General features: G+C 39.9%; 2 protein-coding genes across 2 annotated transcripts; both read left to right on the top strand.

Annotated features, from left to right (window-relative positions):
• Positions 1 to 1,133: 1,133 nt before the first annotated feature.
• On the top strand, positions 1,134 to 12,546 carry tbc1d25 (TBC1 domain family, member 25). Its single transcript, XM_035159821.2, has 7 exons — positions 1,134 to 1,320; positions 3,486 to 3,595; positions 3,715 to 3,869; positions 5,466 to 5,593; positions 5,681 to 5,869; positions 6,547 to 6,822; positions 7,518 to 12,546. Exons 1-7 carry the CDS (start codon positions 1,276 to 1,278, stop codon positions 9,210 to 9,212), a joined length of 2,598 nt encoding a protein of 865 aa, XP_035015712.2. The 5' UTR covers positions 1,134 to 1,275; the 3' UTR covers positions 9,213 to 12,546.
• Positions 12,547 to 14,999: 2,453 nt separating this feature from the next.
• On the top strand, positions 15,000 to 17,038 carry ndufb11 (NADH:ubiquinone oxidoreductase subunit B11). The gene is made up of 3 exons (XM_035158026.1): positions 15,000 to 15,232; positions 16,167 to 16,297; positions 16,829 to 17,038. Exons 1-3 carry the CDS (start codon positions 15,059 to 15,061, stop codon positions 16,956 to 16,958), a joined length of 435 nt encoding a protein of 144 aa, XP_035013917.1. The 5' UTR covers positions 15,000 to 15,058; the 3' UTR covers positions 16,959 to 17,038.
• Positions 17,039 to 18,880: the final 1,842 nt, after the last annotated feature.

The following is an 18,880-nucleotide window of genomic DNA, read 5'->3' as shown; positions in this document are numbered from 1 at the left end:
TTTGTGTGCAGTGGAGCCTGTATCTGCCCCACCTGATGCTGATGCCAAATATAACAGGCAGCTTGTAACATTTTTAATACTCTGGATAACACCTGAATTATGACAAATGGAAATTATTGGCAGATATTCACTCAATATCAAACATTACCATCAAAAATACAGTGACATACTTTGGAAAAAGTATTGTGATGTGAACAGTATTGTTTGAGACTGAACGAGAAGTAGGTTTATTGCATATTTTCTTAGTTCGTTTTAATAGTGTATTGTTCAGTCCATGTATTTCAGGTAGTGTTCACTGTGTAGCTGATTTTGCTTCTTGTGAAAAAAAAGAGAATAGAATAATTCCACTTTTCTGGTGTGTTGTCTCGCTAACTCTCTGGCTGAGTAATTCTACCCAAGATACCAATCATAGTATTTTGGTAATGGGGATGCCCCTGTTACTGCAGGCTTGCCTACTTTCAGTTTTTAATCTGGTCACAGAAAAAAAAAGTTTATTGAAACAAACACAAAATATATACAAAGCATTGACAGAGAACATATACGTATAGATAAAGGCAATGTAAGTGTTGTAAAACTTATGAAAGGGCGATATTTAGACAAATATATGAAACCAAACACACACACACATAAGGGGTAAAGGAGCAAATATTCAAAGACACACTTGTGATTACTAACATTGACACAATGGAGCTCCAAATGGGGGACATCAAATAAACAAGAATTTACATATATCCAAAAAGATGGCTAAGAATTTCTCCATTTACTACAATGAATATGATATTTACCCATTAGGATTATAAAGGTTAACCATGTCAGAAATAAATGAATTTAGATAATTCAAATCCAAATCCAAATAAAGTGTGAAATGTTTAAGGTCAGAATGTTGTTTACTTCGAGTGATAACAGCCATAATTTGTTAGAAACAGAGCATGAAAAAACATGTGTTCTAATATTTCGTCTGTCTCATTACGAGGGTCCACCTCTAAATACATTTCCTCCACCTTTGGGAGAATGGGCCAATTGATCAATTTTGAAAGTTCACAGAGAAAAGTACGTTAGACTGGAATGGACTTGTGCTGACTTGATCACGGTGTGTCCAGTAGATGGCGGTAATGCCGCTGTGGGGCCTCTGATTAACCGAGTGCAGAAGAAGATCACGAAGCAGAGGAAGTGGAGCAGCGCTAGCTCCGATCATATTATCGATCACCATGTCTCCTTCTTAGACGCAAAACAAAGCCCAGAACAAACATCCTGCTCCAGCACGGACTCTTGAAGATGGCAGGCGAGGAGGAGAGAGGGGTGGTCCGTGTCAGAGTCAAGGTAGGACGGCCAACCAGTCCACGTCCGTCAGCTGGTCACGTAGACAGCCCGCTGTGCTGTTTATTCACCTGCTTGTTGTTTGTCTGCTCATAACAAACTGTAGTGATTCACACTCTGGCGACAGAATACTGTTGTTAACGAGAAAGAGGCGACGTGACGTTACCGTTGTGTTTACCGCCATTATCGTAGTTATTGCTACAATCTGAAATCTGTCTATCCCGGTGTTTGGGCCGATGATAACACAACATGTACCTGACACTGTCTGATCGATCATTATCAATATCCCATCGATACTGAATCCACAGCAGTGAACACACAGACACAGACACAGACACACACACACACACACACACTCACAGACACACTGGAGCTGACGTCACCTGCCTGCTCAGCAGACGCGTGCACGGGACAACACGTGGTGACGTCACACATGACCTGTCAGCAGAGGCATGATGAGGTCAGGCTCAGGGTTGACGTTTAGCTGCTTCACTATGTGTTGTAGTTTGCTTTAAAACACATGTCACATGACCCAAGACAAACAACACACAGTCAGGTTTCTTGTTGACAAACATCCTGTAGGTAAAATCGCTCTGGTCACATGATCGTAGTTACCTGAGATTTCACACTGAAATAAAATAGCTGCTGTTTAAAATTACTGAAGAATTGAAAGATACACAAAATACATACAAAACACTCACATGGAGCACATATGTAAAGACAAATACAATATTAGTGCTCCCTATAGATATAAGTTGGATGTTTAGACAAATATAAGAAATGAGTAAAAAAAATAAACACACTAAAAGCGATGCGCAAGAACAGAGGAAGCCCACCTTTCCACAGTCCAGTGCAGGCTCTGGTTCTGCATCTGTGTCACAGGTTGATGGTCTCAGATAGACGACCTCCCTCACACAAAACTAGAGTGCTCCTCATCTGTTAAGTCTGGCTGCTCCAGTGTTTCCTGTTCCTTGTGATGCTCTGTCTGATATCTGAGAAGTGTCTGACTTGCTGCAAATACTCAAAGGACTTAAAGGTTCAGTGTGTATTCAGTTGATTTACACCAATAAAAATGCACGGTCAAGTACGATTATAAACCGCCACACACTGGAACTCCAAAAGAGGGGACATATTACTGTGTAGAGGGGACTTTGCAAGAAAGTGACGCTGCTGCATGAGATTATTCACAGAAATTAGCTCCACAGGCAGAGACTTGAACCCTCCCTCTGTCAGAGCCTTCAGTCAGTATTTGGACATCTATGCATTTCCTAATGAATGAGACCTTATGAGTCTGTATAACCCAGCACTAGCTCACTCCCCCCACTCCCCTTCATATACATGGGCTTACACTGCTTCTCCGCACATATTTATTCTGTCACACTCAATACCTACTTCGGGTCTCAGGCCCCCTCACACCTGTCTTGCACATGATATTTACTCATTGCCCCCCCTACCTGCTTTTGCACACATTATTATATATATTTAATATAATTTAATATACTTATATATATTATACTGTTCTCATTGCATCTGTATATACTCATATATGCCATATCTGGCATATGGGCGGCTGTGGCTGAGGGGTAGAGGGGTCGTCCTCCAACCACAAGGTCCAGCGGTTCGATCCTCAGTCTTTCCCATCTGCTTCCCTAAGTGTCCTTGGGCAAGATACCGAACCCCTAAATGGCCCCTCATAGATGTTGAATGCACTAATTGTAAGTCGCTTTGGATAAAAGCGTCTGCCAAATGACATGTAATGTAATGTATCTGTAAATAATTGACCATGCTGCTCTTTTATTATAGCTTTTTTTTTCATCTACAATATATGACACAAACTCTCACCTATAAATGCTGTCTGATCAGCACCTTAAATCACATATCCCTTACATATAAATATTGCCTCATTAGCACCGTATTCTAATATTTGTCTACTAAACTGCATTTCGTTGTACTTGTACTATGTGCAATGACAATAAAGTTTAATCTAATCTAAATATTAGTATTTTGTAGTAACAGCTCATAGACAATGTTCTATGTATTATATCTGTGCATTACTGTATACTTTATATATGTATTACTGTAGATTTATATTGTATTGGATATTTTGGAATCGAGACTGATATTTTTGCCACCTCCTTCCTCAGCTTGAGTTTTGTGATGCTTTTCAGAAATGTGATGGGGTGCTTCCAGTGGAGTTTCGGTCCTTTGCTGTTGATCCTCAGATAACATCACTGGAGGTTCTGCAGCACATTCTCATCAGAGCCTTTGATTTGAATGGGTAAGAGTGATGGTCACCCCTGACTAAACTGTTGTACAGACACAAATATTGTCAGACTTTGTCATGGCAAGATTACAATATTTTTGTCAGCATTTCCTTTTTTTCCTCTCTCAAACTAGGAAGCGGAGCTTTGGGATCAGTTACCTGTCTCGGGATAGGAGTGGTGCTGAAATGTATCAGTCTCTGGTGTCAGACTCGGATTTGGATGTTGCATTTGTCAGTGCAGCCAAAACATACCTACAGCTCAAGATGGACATAAAACCTTCAGAAGACAGTGAGAACACCTGTGTTTCCTTACACCAAATAACACAACCTAAAAGTATGAATATACTAAAGCGAAATGTGACGTCTTCATACAATTGTCATCATGTACATTATTTATTAACATAAACTGTAAAAGACTTTGATTAATGAGTGAAATGTTCCTCAAGTCGTTCACATTTTAAAACGGCAGCAGATAGTTAAGATAGTAATCCAGTTGGGACATAAGATACTACATGATAAGAAATAGATTTGGAATATGTTATATTAGTTATTGAGGGTTACTTCTTTATTTTCCAAACGTGATCTTTTGATATACTGGGCTGAAGCTGCAGCTGTCAAGAGCTTATGGAGTCCTTAAAAGTTAACCCATGTTTCAAGAGATGAAGGAACCACTGAGCTGTGAGTGCATTGAAAGGGGCGTGTCAGAAGAGGAGACTGAAGTGCATTGAAGGAAAATGAGGAACAGAAAAGGGAAGTCTAGATAGCACCAAGAGAAATGTGGATTGTAGATCAAGAGAATTGTTTCTGAAGGTTAGCTGCCAGCAGCAGTTAGAAAGAGTTATTTTGCAAAGCAAACCCCTCAGCAGGTTTAAATTGTGTCACTGTTTAGAATAATAGATTAAGGGGACTGTGAGGGTCAATCCAAAAGTGAAGTTTGCATTTCCTGAAGAAGTTAATGGGGTATTTTTGAGATTTGCACAAAACTGTGGATTTTGTCTCATCACTTCCAGGGAAAGTGCATTAGCAAGGGATCTTTAAAAAAAAAAGAGTGGAATGATTACACAGAACAAAAACAGTTTCAATGTACAATGTACAAAACACCCATGCACAGCCTATATTAATGATCAGGTGTTGGTGGGTTGCAGGAACAAATCACTACAAGGGTTGCACCAGCAGCCGATGGTGCTTAATTCTGATTCTCACTGTTTCATAATAGTAGTGAAATATCTATAGAGGGCATAAAATATAGGTAATGATAATAATCTTTATTTAAAGAGCAATAAATATAGTTTAGAATACAAAGTTTTTCAGAAGGAAAGAATGAAACTGAAGTCATTAATTTATCAGATTTAATTATTCCTCGGACAATAGTTAAAAAAGTCAAAAAGGCAGTTAAAAGAAAATTAAAAATTTCCAGTAAAACAGGAAAGTATGTCTGATAAAAGTTTCTCTTAGGTAGGGACTCAGACAAATGGCCTGATTTCCTGGGCTAAATAGTTTCACTGCCTCAGGACGTAAAGTGCTGTTGCAGTAGTCCAGATCTGATGACATAAAGACACGTAGAATGGTCCTTTTGTCTTCGGAAGCCCAAATTGAGCTAACAAACTGACAAGCACATGTTTGTCCACGCTCTCTGGTGTGTGACTAAAACTTAAATAACAGTCAAACCAGATGCCAAGATTCCCTGTAACTGGCTTGACATGTTGACAGAGGGCAGAATTTTCTTTTGCCATGTGCTGTGAAGTTTTATTGGTTTTACTTGAGTTTAGCTGAAGAAATTGTTTAGACATCTAGTTTTTACACAGTGAAGACATCCATTAAGATCTTAGATCAGCTGTTCAGACATAAAGCAGATGATTAAAAACTGTTTTTTGTTCAACCACAGGTCCTGTTATGGAGGACTGGGACATCATAAGCCCCAAAGACGTGATTGGCTCTGAGCAGCTTCTTGCAGAGAGGACGAGGTCTCTGGCCTCCGCCGCTCTTCCTTTCACCCAGTCTCTACTGTCCCAGGTTTCTTCACCTTGTTTTAGCTTCCTCATATAGTCTTTTTTAAACTGTACCCTCTTTCCTAATGTGCTTCTTTTCACTCGTGTTCAGATGGGCCGGACATTGTCCAAGGTCCAGCAAGCTTTGAGCTGGTCTTATGGGGAGGAGATCAAGCCTTTCAAGCCTCCTCTCAGTGATGCTGAGTTTCACAGTTACCTCAATGGTCAGGGCCAGTTGACACGACCCGAGGAACTCAGACTGCGAATCTATCATGGTGGTGTGGAGCCTTCTCTGCGCAAGGTGAGATTCATCTACAGCACGCTCTCCAGACAATCAGGGTTGGATGTCAGGGGAATTTAATTGATTATGTTTTCCATTCCGTTTGTCAATTCTGGTTCTATTTTACCCCTTTTCCAAAAAAGTAAACCGAACGCAAGTGTTGGTTCTAAGTTGGTTCTAAGTTGGTTCCACGACAATGCTAGCTCGCTCACTGTCTTCCTCTCTCACTCGCGCTGACACACAGACAATCACACATGGGCTCACAGACGTTGGCGGTTCTTTCTTGTTGACCAGCAAGAAATTGGTGCCACCCTGGAACCAGTTTTTCTTCCCCGAGGGCCAGTTCTTTGTCGAAACACAAAGTACTGGTTCCAGACTTGGCTCCGAACTGGCCCTGGAAATACCTTGGTGAAAAAGGGGTTATTCAAACCTAGTAGTTGTGGTTCTTGGCATAGTACATCATCAAAGAAAGAAACCAAAACAATTGTAAGCAGACTTGTTCGTAATCATTTGTCATAAATGATGATGTAGTTTGTGATAATGACAAACTGGCTTCTTCTCTAAAAAATGGAATGTTTTTTGCTTGTGCCTTAATTTCATATATGACATGATAAATCATGCATTCAATTCTTAAATAATAACTGGTCATTTACGATGGAATAAAGGAATAACGTCTGTATTGTCTGCTGTGGTGTAAGGTTGTGTGGCGGTACCTCCTGAATGTGTACCCTGATGGACTGAGTGGACAGGAAAGAATGGACTACATGAAGAGAAAGACAAGGGAGTATGACCAGCTGAAGAGAGAGTGGACAGCCCGGGTCAGTCATGAGGACCTTGAATTTATTCGCGGAAATGTTCTCAAAGACGTCCTGAGAACCGACCGGGCTCATCCTTACTATGCTGGCTCAGAAGACAGTCCACATCTGACTGCACTTACAGACCTGCTCACCACTTTTGCCATCACACACCCACAGGTTGGTAGTGAGGTCTTGTCATTTATACCTGTGGTAGGGTTGTGGTGGGGGATGGTGGCCGACAGCACCACAGGATTCGACCCTTCCCCTAACCTTCAGCATTTACAAGAAAATGAAGGAAAAAAATAGTAAATGAGAAATATAAAGACAGAAAATATCACAGACAATGAAGTTTAGATCCGGCAGCTTTTTAAAGAAGTAGCATCCTGGGATTAGATCAGGTCAACAGACATATGGACATGAGTGTCATTTTACATGTGTTCCAGAGTTGTTACTGTAGTTCACATTTTAGTTCCTTAACGTTTTCACCATTTCCACACTAACTTCAATTGTATTTGTATACCCAAATCACAACATAAATGATCTCAAGGCACTTTACATCGTAAGATCAATAACTTACAATATTATATAGAAACCCAACTGTTCCCACAAGGAGCAAGCACTTGATTTCCTGCCATACATAAAGATATTACAAGTGAATCAAGTGACGCCATCAGTGACAGATAAATCCGAGTGCATGCATGATAAATGAGGCCCATGGTCTACTCTCTCTTAATGAATAATATTTCCCATAATTTGCAAGCTAATTTTATACATAAAAGCATGTGTATATCTACATGATTTAAAAATCTATTTTGTTTTTGAACTGTAGGCTTGTATAACTATGTATAATGTGTGAATGTCTTGCTTTTCAGATATCATACTGTCAAGGCATGAGTGATATCGCCTCCCCTATACTTGCAGTAATGGACAATGAGGCGCATGCCTTCATTTGCTTTTGTGGCATAATGAAGCGTTTGGAGGGAAACTTCCGTCCAGATGGGCAACTCATGTCTATTAAATTCCAGCATCTAAAGCTGCTTCTGCAGTACTCGGACCCAGAATTTTACTCTTACCTGGTGTCCCGAGGAGCTGACGACCTCTTCTTCTGCTACCGCTGGCTGCTCCTGGAGCTCAAGAGAGAATTTGCGTTTGATGATGCTTTACGGATGCTTGAGGTCACCTGGAGCTCCCTGCCTCCGGATCCGCCTGAGACCGAAGTGGAGCTTCTTGGACCGCCACTAGACGCTGATGAAACTGTGACCTACAAAGACAAGACAGTCGAGACCTTCCTCAGAGATGATAAGGAACAAAAAGAGAAGCAGAGGAGGAGACATATGTTGAGGCCTTCAAGAGAAGAAGCAGATGCGACCAGGAATGCCGTCATAGAACAAAAAGACAGGCAAAATGTAGGTGCTGGAACAGGAAGTGAGGGCAGTGATTGTGACATTAATCAAGTGAGTCTGGTAAAGTCAGATTTTCAGGCTCCTTTTGAAAAGCAAACAAGTTTTGGAGAGTTTAAATACTATACTGCCAGAAATGAAGATAGCTTTGATATGGAAGATGGTGACCAACCACAGGGTTTGGCTTTTTCAAAGTCGGTACCAAACATCCCAAGTCGCCAGTCTACAGTTGATAGTGAGGGGGATCCAGAAGAGAGAACACCTCTCATAAAAAACTGTGAAATTGGTTTCTCTCCAATATCATCACCTCACCTCTTTCATAGTGGCCTACCTATTTGGAAAAGTGGCTCATCTGTGTCTCTGACATCTTCAGCTTCCCCCTCCAGCTGGCCAGGAGCGTCTCCAGACTTACCTCCGAAGTCCACATCCCCATCCACAAACAATGGGAGAGAGGCCTTACCAAGCACTGTTCCAAAAATATTGACCTCCGTCGCCCAAGTGCTAAGCGATACAGGGATCAACTCTCCCACAACCCCCACTGCAAAAACATCTATTGCATCTCCCTCCCACCCTCAGAATCGATCCCTTCTCTCTTCACCTATTTTGTCCTTTGGCAGAGGCCCCTCGTTGTCTGGCAGCAGGTCATCCACCAACAATCTTCCTTCGCCAGGCAACAAATCTCCCAGCACCGCAGCTAACACACCCAGTTCTCTGAAAGCTGAGACCACCAGCATCAAATCGTGTTCGCTGCCGCCTCCGCAAGAGTTCGGCAAAGGCAATCCCTTCATGCTGTTTCTGTGCCTGTCCATCCTGCTGGAGCACCGAGACCACATAATCAAGAACAGCTTGGATTACAATGAGCTAGCCATGCACTTTGATCGGCTAGTGCGCCGCCACAACCTTAGCAGGGTGCTGCAGCGAGCCAAGGCCTTATTTGCAGACTACTTGCAGAGTGAAGTGTGGGACTCAGAGGAAGGGGATGAGGTTAGCTCTGACTCCCCAACAACAATTACCGCTGTGCAACACTCCCCTTCTTCAACCATCTCTGCCAGGCCTATTTACAGCCCTTTAGCCTCGCCTCAGTCATCATTTCAAAACTCAACCTATAACCTCACAACCACCATTCCCTCCCCAACAGCTCAAGTTTCCCTTTCCCCCGCTTCCTGATTCCATCAACACTAGATTCCCAACCTCAGCGAAAGACTGATTGTGGCCTGTTGGAGGTGTCCACCTTTTTAGCCAGCCTTCCTAATTGAATTGGGCTGTTAATAATCTTCTCATTCTGTGTATGCTTGAATATGTATTTATATTCCTTTGGTCAGTAGTCATTGTTATCTTTTATTTTTCTCCTAAAACCTTCCAGTTAATAGAATGGAGGTCTGTCCTTGATGAAAGAGCTTCATTTCTTTTCATGTCCTCTGTTGTTGCTGATGCATGATGTTTAAACCCTGTGATTCAGGTGTCAGATAGTTGGGCTGTCTGAGTTTTGCCAGAACCAATAACAGTTTAGCCACCTGGTGCATTTAACCTGAGTTGGTGCATTTAACCTGAGTTGCCCTCTTTTTTAAACTTTGTTTACAAACTTATGTTATGTCCTATAAGCCACAAACGTGTCTTAACTAAAACACTCATGTTTCTTTAGTTAAAAACAAAAGGGAATTCCACACTCTGATATACTGAAAGTAACGGTTTGAATAGTTCTTATTCATAAGGACTTTTACAGAAACGACTCATCTTATCAACCAAGCTCTAAGTCGTCAGTGAGTCACAAAATAAACTGATGACATAAATAGCCAGCACACATACTTAACCTCACCTTTCTGACCGAGCCCTGCCACCATTTGCTTTGCTTCTGTACGTTTGTCTATTATGATAAAACAAAGATGATGATGTCAGAGTGATGTCATCGGGGGTCATCTCAGCTTGGGCTTGGAGCCTTTATCACAATTTTGGGTTGCAGCTAGGATCACTTAAGCATGCATGAGTCCAACAAAGATCCTTTTGAACTGCATCTTGTTCAAGCTCTTTCTCTTTTTTGTCCCTGAACTTTTTGTACCTGAAAATACAAACTTGTGGTCTGGAGCATTAATTCAAAAGCTGTTGTGAACCAGTGTCTGCTGGATTTCTACTTTTACTCTTCCCAAGTGCTGTTGCATGTGGATGTGATAAGATAGAGAGAAGAGTCCTACATTCCTCCACTTAAAGATTCCCATTGATACCACTCTGCTCTAGATGAGCCAGAATTAATGAATATGTCTTTCAGCCTTTGGTCCTCTTGTTGCCATGAGCTGGATCATTTTTAATTTTGTGTGATGATTAAACTTTCTTACTGCTTCTGTGAAACAACAGGTGATGGTAGATGATGTACAGGAGACATGTGGCTGAGGTTTCCATAAATTTGGGTATAATTAATATGAATCAGTGACATGGTCAAAAGTGGGGGGGGGGCACTTTAGCTAAACAATCTTTACACCGTTATTTTGGCTTTGTTTCTCTTTTTCTCAATTTTGAATGTGACTCAGCCAATCAAGGTCATATCCAGGTCGGTAGCTGGGGTGTCTGTGGTTATAACAGGACAATGTGGCTGATCTTTTATGTCGTCATGTTACACAATGAGGTGAAGTTGTGTAGTGTTTGTGCAGAGCTGCAGGGAGCAGTTTGGTGTGGATCTACATACACTGTATGTATGCTGGACTCATACATTCAAACTACAACAGTCATGAAGAAAGTACTGTACTTTAGTTAAAGGCGGGTCATCATTTCAGCACTTTGGTTATTGCTGTTTGCCAAAGACTGTTTGACTTTTTGTGTTTTGTCTGTGTTCATTGAATGCACATTTGCTAATATCACACATGAAAGTCTGTTTGCTTCGTGTGATCACTGAAATTGGAAAAAAAAGTCCTGGCTGTATATTCATTATGTTAACATTTGATTCTTCAGTGTCATAGACATTCTAAAGTAGAAGATGATGTGATACCACCTGACGTAGCCATTGACACAAATATTAGCCTATTTACAACCTTTGGAAGAGAAGTGCCTCACTTGTTTGAATCACTAGCCTTGATTTTTTATTTTTTTTTGTCCTCTTAACATTTGTCTACGTAAGTTCATCACACATGCTGATCCAAAAAATCGATGAAACAATGTGACTGGATTGTATCAGTGACAGCTCTTATGCATGGTGTTCACTACAGAGTTCATTTAGGAGAGAGGGTAAAACAGCATCTAACAACATTTTGTAGAATCTGCATACTTCTAAGATTCTTATCTCAATATGTCATGTCTGTCAGGACATGTGGAAAAATGAGTGTCCATATTTTTTATGTTATACTTTTCTTTGAGCTACTGAGTCAAAACTAGTCTAAATACATTTGTACACATTTTGAATTGAGTTAATCTATGAGTCCAAATTATTGATCCTGTGTCTCCATTTGGTCCAAAATTGTATCAAATGTCAAACGTGACTTAACCTTTCATGTCATTTTTATTTGCATAATTGAAAGACCCTGAGAGCTAATTTAAATATTAAATTGAGATATTCCAATTGCAACACAACAAAGTCAGCAGTCAGGAGTGCTATGCTCATGTAATCATAATATTAGCTTGTGTTTGTTTGACAGTGATTAGAAAATGTTGACATGGCTCAGCCTTGATCATTGCACATATTGATCTCGGTTAAAATAATGTAGATGATGTGCTGCATAACTTAAAGAATCAGTCAAACACAGAGTTTTTAGTTAATAAATCCTCAGAGGTGCACCTGCTGATTTTGTTGTCATGCCACAAACAGATTTTCTCCCAGCTTGTTGTTGATGTTTGGGATTTCAACATAACTCAGTCATATGGGAAAATCTGGGAAACAACATCAGGGAGTGTTAAGATTTTTTTGAAGATTCATTTTTTTCCTCAGCACTGTTTACTTTTAAGACTGAAGGCTTGTCTTGACTCTTCTGTTCTTTCTGCTGTTGTGTATGCTTAGTAATCTGTAATGCAGAGGGCTGAAGTGAAATACTTTTGCTAGAAGTTTGCCCTCAGGGCTTTATGCTACAAAGCTTTTCTGGTATCAACTTCAGTTTTCGAGTACGGTTTGGTGAAGTTTAGGTTATTAGATGACTTATGTATAGGAACAGAACATGGTTTGTGTTAAATCTGATCCTTTCACTACATGAACCTCGTGCAAAGGTTTTCTGACAGAAAGGCAAACTTCTAACATGTGCAAGTGATCTCATGTCTTTAGAAAGACCTGTGTGATTATTGTGGTTATTACTCGTACTATCTGGTTCAGCCTCCTTTTGTACATCAGTATTTAATAGCATATTTAAAAAGAACTGAAACAACTGGACTAGGTGGACTATGAGCTCACAATATGTGCATTTGCAAAAATGTATTTGATTATATCATTAAATTATATATGTGCACAAAGTAAAACTTTTTAATCATACAACACACAACAGTGTTACCGATAGTATATTGGACACAAATAAATAATAATCAGTGCAAAGGATTGCGTGAAGGATGTGTTTTTGGGTTGAGTGAAAAAATTGACGGAAATCTGATAGGTTATATAAAATGTATACATTTGGAGTATAGATCATAATCCTCTTCATTCACACAGGCTGAAAATACCTGGAGCTTCTTTGGTGACTGCAGTAGAGGTCTGATGGCACATCTGCAGCATCTGCTAGATACAGAGCTGAACATGTATACTTGTTTGTTGTGTTGGCTTGACATTAGATTTACCATTGGCTTCAGCAAACTCTTAGAGTAGACTGTCATTTGTGAAGAAAAAAATACCACAGAAATGTTGAATCAATCAAACATATACATTTCCCATAATCCAATAATTAGCATTTGTAGCCACAGTGGCCGCTGTTCAACCAAAGTTGTACACACTCTCTAGATCTCCGCAAATGCTTTCTAGTGTGCGATGTTCACTACATCCCACACAATATGAGGCAACTGTGGACCAGGTGAGTTCGTCCACTTATTGGAAGGTCATGGTTCGATCTGCAAGTGTTCTGAATCAGCAAATTCCCTGTTAGCTGCGTCATAAGTGTATCAATAGGATGTGATACAGGAGCACTATGAATGTGACCTGTAGTGTGAAGTGTGTTAGGTGGTTGTTCCAATTAACAAACTTACATAAATTCAGCCCATTTACCAATTCAAGCTTAACATGGATTGAAGGAGAAATCGATGTAGTTTGACCCGAGGGCTGTAGAAGAAAATCCACAGGGATGAGAGGACCTGCTCCCGATGTCAATATAAAGGGCCCATTCTAGGGTAAAGAAAACAATAATTTGTACAATTTAGATGAAACTCACTAGTGAAAACATCACTAGGATAATTTTTTATTCAATTTCTGCCAATAGATCCCTTTCACTTAAATCTTACACATTGGACCTTTAACATGAAACATTTAACAATGTTAAAGGTGTTCAAAAGGACTTATTGTAGAACCCGGTCAATCAAACCTGAGTTAAGACCTTTTATATACAGTCAAAAGACTGTTGTTTTGTCTGGAGTCTCCCATACACCATTACACTATAATAATATGTGGACTCCTTATGATCTTAGAGTCATGTTCTGACATGGTTTTTCTTTTTTTTTTTGTATTGCAAATACAAATTCAACAGGCAAAATCATTTACAACAACAACAATGTAAGATAAAGCAAAAAGTTAAATATACATAAATATGCAAAAACACAAAAATGAGACAATGAGACAAAAGTGAGACAATTCTAAAATAAATAAGTAAATAGTAATTAAAATTAAACTGAATTAAACATACTTCATCTTCTGTCTGGAGATTAACTGACACTACTGACACATTAATATGATAATAGGGATTTCTAGATTTGATCAGTTTCAAACAATTTAAATAAAGTGATAATTCTTTCAGAAATATACTGAATCTCGGGTTGGTTCTTAAAAAATTACATTTGTTTTGAAAAACTGGCGAGTTTTATGAAATGATTTTAAGAAAAATTCGAATTTTCTCAGTTATGAGACCAAATGTAATTTTACAAAAGGTTAAAGCAGAAAAATAAGTGGTCATTTATAATAACTTAATTTAAAAATCCCAGCAAATCAAATTAGATGTTCTAACGTTTCTATTTTTTGTTTTAAAGGGGACATAGCATGCCCATTTTACCACAAGTTGATATGGTTCCTTGGGGTCTTAATGAAATGTCTGTAACATACTTTGGTCAAAATACCACAAGGATCATTTAAAACAGCACCCTTTTTACCCTGTATAAAACAGCCCTCCACAGAGTGACCTGTTTTGAGTGCCTGTTCCTTTAAATGCGAATGAGCCAGCTCCCCCCTCCCCCTCTCCCCCCATGATTTTAAACGATATAAATTACATATTTTATATGATATAAATTATCAAATATGCATCCCATACTTTGTATTCCCCTTCTGTTGTCCTGGAGTTTTAATTACATAATTACCAGTCCCAATCACATAATTAAATGTCCCCCTCTGCCCATCCACTACAAGCACACAAGCAGACAGACAGAGAGAGAAAGAGAGGTGGGGGGCTATGAAGACCATCATTTACCCCGAACCCCGACATTCAACGGGTACAACAACAAGCGGAGAAAGCAGAATCGCGGGCTGACCTTGTAGGAGACTTCCAGTACCTTGTTACGACACAAAACCCAGGAAGCTCGAGCCGCTCAAGCATGACGTTTCTGACTTAGAGGAACTATAACAAAACGCGCGAGTGTTTTTTCCCCAGAGTTTTTGGGTTGGTAGACATGCCAGATACCCACATTAACCTGTAGAAGCACTAACAAAGTGGAATTTGCATGCTATGTCCCCTTTAAAAAAGAATCCACATTGATGACAATCAGTATTGACCATGCTGGGTCTACTGGGTGCATTACCGTCATTTACCTCGTGGTAGCGGTAACGCTCCGTTCAACCTGTAGGAGATTTAGAAGAAGCGGAGTAAAAGGTTGTTTTTCCGCTTCCGGGTCAAGCACAGTCTTCACAAACAGCCATAATGTTGACCCGACTTTCACGGCTCGGCCCCGCTCTACCCCGGTTACTTGCTCGTCCGCCGGCAAGGTTTGTCTCTCAGTCCAAACCGAGCGGTGCCGCCGGTTCTCCCGCTGTGACGGAGCTGCACCCCACGGTGGACCAGGGTGGACACGGTGAGGTCAGCCAGTACGTCAAGGTGAGTCCTTCTCGGCTCTCTCCATGAAGTGTGGGGGACACAGGCTGTCATGTACACAATGCTTACCCAGCGGACATTCACCATGTTCGGTCACACTGCACCGCACAGGCCCGCTGTGAACCGCAGCTTTGGTTATATCTCTGTAGCTGTGACTGTTGAGTCAAATGGCTGAAATAATATGTGAGATGATCTCTTCTCATGTACACACACACTCCCCCTGATTCCAGGAAGTTAACTGGAATCCAGTGTGTGTTTGATAATACTCCTTTTCTGAAACTGAGTGTATAAATGAAGACAAACTAATAACCTTGCTGTGATAGATTTTCAAGACAGACTTAAAATGAACCTCTTAAAATGGACTTGCTGCGCTGTTTGAGCCAATGATGTCCTCCTACAGTCATACATGTTTGGAGGAGGAAAGTGATCAAACAGCAATTCAATACAACGCATTAGTCACCGCAGTTCTTGTGTATATACTGGTCATCAGCCCTCTTAGGGGTGGCCTTGTTTGAGTCACAATGTGTGGAACTGCAGGAAAGTCCTCAGGCCTCTAGATGGACTGCCTCACTGCTGCTTATCTCATGGGCACACAACCTGCACAGGCTGACTTGCAGCTACCACCATTGGAAATGATCTTGTCTTAAGGCATCATTTTCATTGTCATTATTTATTATTCTCTCCCAGCAGAGTTTGTGAGGGAGGTCAGGAGGATGCAGAGTGCAACAGTCAGCCTGTGATAGTGTCTTATTTCATCATTAAGTGAATATGAAAGCTGCAGTATGTCAGTACCAAAAGTTCCCCTAGCTGGTGGTAGTCATGGCACACATCAATGTTGTTTCCCAAAAATCCACTTGCCATCTGAAAATAAAAACCTTTTATTCCACAAGTGTCACACTATACAGCTGCTGATATGTGTTGCTCTGTTTTTTGTCAGAATCCAGATTACCATGGCTTCTCCAGTGATCCTGTGGTGGATGAGTGGAACATGAGGGTGGCCTTCTTCTTTGGCATCTCACTGACTCTTGTGATCGGATCAGCATTTATCCACTATTTACCAGACCATGGGTGAGTCCCCCATTCATTGTCTTATCATATCGGCTGTTATATTTACCAACACGCGACGGTGGTGGTAGTGACGGCTCTGCTGAGTCATGGTTTCCTCTCAGGACAGAGGAAAGATCTCATTCTTTTCTTGTTGTGTTTTTGCATATCACCTGACTGTAAAGATTTCAGAGCAGACTAACATAATATAGAATAAACATGTAATGACTTGAGTTCCTTGAAAAGAACTATATAAATTCAAATTATTATTGTTATGGTTATTACAACAGTAATGGCAAAGGTTACAGCTGAATCCACTTATAGATAAAAGAGCTAAAAGAACAACAACATCTTTACCATTGACTTTCCAATATAGGCAAAAAAAATGTATCTAAAAGACTTGTTGTGGCATTATTCTGTTGTAATTGGCCTGCCAGTAAACGCAGTGGCTGAAAATAAAAGATCATCTTTAACAGTTGTAGATATACAAGTTTCCTTTTCTGTCCTTCTCACCCCCTCCACTCCCTGACTGTATCTCCTGTGGGAATGTTCCAGAATGCGGGAGTGGGCCAGAAGGGAGGCTGAGCGTGTGATCCTGCAGAGAGAACAGGAGGGTCTTCCTCTCATAGATGAGAACTATTACGACCCAAACAAGATCATTCTACCGTCTGCTGGAGAGGAGTAGGATGTCCATCATCCACATTCTGTGTTTCATGATTATTGTATTACACTATAATAAATGATATTAGGTATTGAGTTGTGTAATTGTTGTGTGGACAATGAGTTTTTGAACAAATGTTTTGATTGTTGTCCTAATCATTTATTAAAGATAAATCTGAAATTAACTTTTTGATACCCACTAATAAACTGTTTCCAGTGCACTGTGATCTATATTAAAAATACCAGATTCCCAGCCCTTCAAATAACTTATCATATTTAAGGATTCTCCAAATTCAAAGTTCATTTGTTTCTTTTTCCTTTTGTTATATTTTCAGCGAGGGTGGGCTAAAATGTTCCCACATATCTGACCTGCATGTCTCTGAGGGATCTACAGTCTTGGGTTATTAATTATCTCGAGCTTAGTAAGCTGTCCTTTGACTATTAACACTTTTAACTTGAACATAATTGGACTAAAATAGTCATGGCACACTTGCAGTTTGGTTTAATATAGAATATTTGTAGAATATACAGTAGGCCCTAATATTTACTTAAATAATATTTAGTGGTTAACATTTGATATAGTGTTAATTGTGAAAAGGAGAAAACTGTTTTGTTGCAGTAGTAAAGATGTGAGAGGTCCACATTCTGCTCCTGCTGTGGAGGCAGTGAGTTGGCGTCTAGATATGATGTGAGATTGTGATCTCGGTTGTAGAGTCGTTACAGCCCCCATGAAATTTCACAGTGATCCCCCTGATTGTGTCTATGATCATGTTTAACATTGATGAGTTTCCACTTCTGGTCCTTGAGCAGTCTATGAATCCATCTTTGCCACATTGAAGCACAGTTGATGGGAGGAGAACCACGTTCAACAGTTAGCAAACAGATATTCAGTTTAAACAGAACAAAGCTTTATAAATTGACTTAAATCAATCACCTATGAAACAAAGAACACAAAAGTATTCAAGTTATAATAATGTAATGATAAACTTTGTAGAGCATGTTTCAAAATCCACATTACTAAGTGCTTTACAGTAGTACTTTTTGTATGTATGCTGCCGTATAAAGTCAAAAGCAAGTAATATTAAACAAAGATGTGGTCAAAACTAAGTTAAGTATCTAGTATCTAGTTTGATGAAAAGATATTTTTGTAAATGTGTGTGTCATTCCACACAACGGCTTCTGGGCCCCTACTGACAGGCACCGGAGGCATCTTAACATCAACCAGTCTCCCAGGCCTGATGTGACACTGATTACTTGTGAGGTCAGTTGATCAATTTACATAAGATTAATTTGGAATCATTATTGAATTAATAAAGAACGTAATTGTTGTTTGCAGCCTTCTTGTATACTTCTATGATGGAATAATACAACCTATTATCTATGTATATTACCTCACACAGAAAAAAAGAGCAAATTTATAAAATGCAACAAACAACCATATTACTACAACAATTCAGGTTGTAAAATTAGAATTTCTCAAAGGGTCCCTCTTCAAGACCAGGATAAAGATGGAGGACTGAGGACCTTCCACTCCCCAGGTGGAAATTACTGACATCTTTTCAAAGACCACATCCAAAGTCCTAACATCAATGGAAGGTGATGTTTTCTAAAATCAGTTGTCATCTTTTGTCCCTAATAAAGTTGAAGAAATTCATATCAGTCAAGGCTTTAACACCTTGTTAAGACCTATAACAAATTGTGATTGTAATATGGTAAAAATACAATTTGATTGATTGATTGATTGATATCTAAATTGTGCACAGATACTGTCCATGTTATTAATTCATTCACAATTTTAGTCCAGATGTTTCCACTTTGTGTTCCTCTAGGTTGAGTCCTTTTCTCACTTAATTTAAACATGGACACATTCCAGAGACATTTAACTGTGAAAGCAATCACAGAGGCCTGTGGTCTTATTTATTAAGTAGTCTGAAAGAGTCTGAAAAC

Source organism: Hippoglossus stenolepis, chromosome 6 (assembly GCF_022539355.2).
Source record: "Hippoglossus stenolepis isolate QCI-W04-F060 chromosome 6, HSTE1.2, whole genome shotgun sequence".
In the NCBI taxonomy this organism is placed as follows: domain Eukaryota; kingdom Metazoa; phylum Chordata; class Actinopteri; order Pleuronectiformes; family Pleuronectidae; genus Hippoglossus; species Hippoglossus stenolepis.
Note: the sequence above shows the minus strand (reverse complement) of the source record. Positions and strands in the feature narration are given on the sequence as shown.

Coding starts and splice junctions, on each gene's coding strand:
- tbc1d25 (XM_035159821.2), top strand. CDS start 1,276: ATGGCAGGCGAGGAGGAGAGAGGGGTGGTCCGTGTCAGAGTCAAG. Junction 5,870..6,546: donor TGGAGCCTTCTCTGCGCAAG/GTGAGATTCATC, acceptor CTGTGGTGTAAG/GTTGTGTGGCGGTACCTCCT. Junction 6,823..7,517: donor TTGCCATCACACACCCACAG/GTTGGTAGTGAG, acceptor CTTGCTTTTCAG/ATATCATACTGTCAAGGCAT.
- ndufb11 (XM_035158026.1), top strand. CDS start 15,059: ATGTTGACCCGACTTTCACGGCTCGGCCCCGCTCTACCCCGGTTACTT. Junction 15,233..16,166: donor AGGTCAGCCAGTACGTCAAG/GTGAGTCCTTCT, acceptor GTTTTTTGTCAG/AATCCAGATTACCATGGCTT. Junction 16,298..16,828: donor CACTATTTACCAGACCATGG/GTGAGTCCCCCA, acceptor GGAATGTTCCAG/AATGCGGGAGTGGGCCAGAA.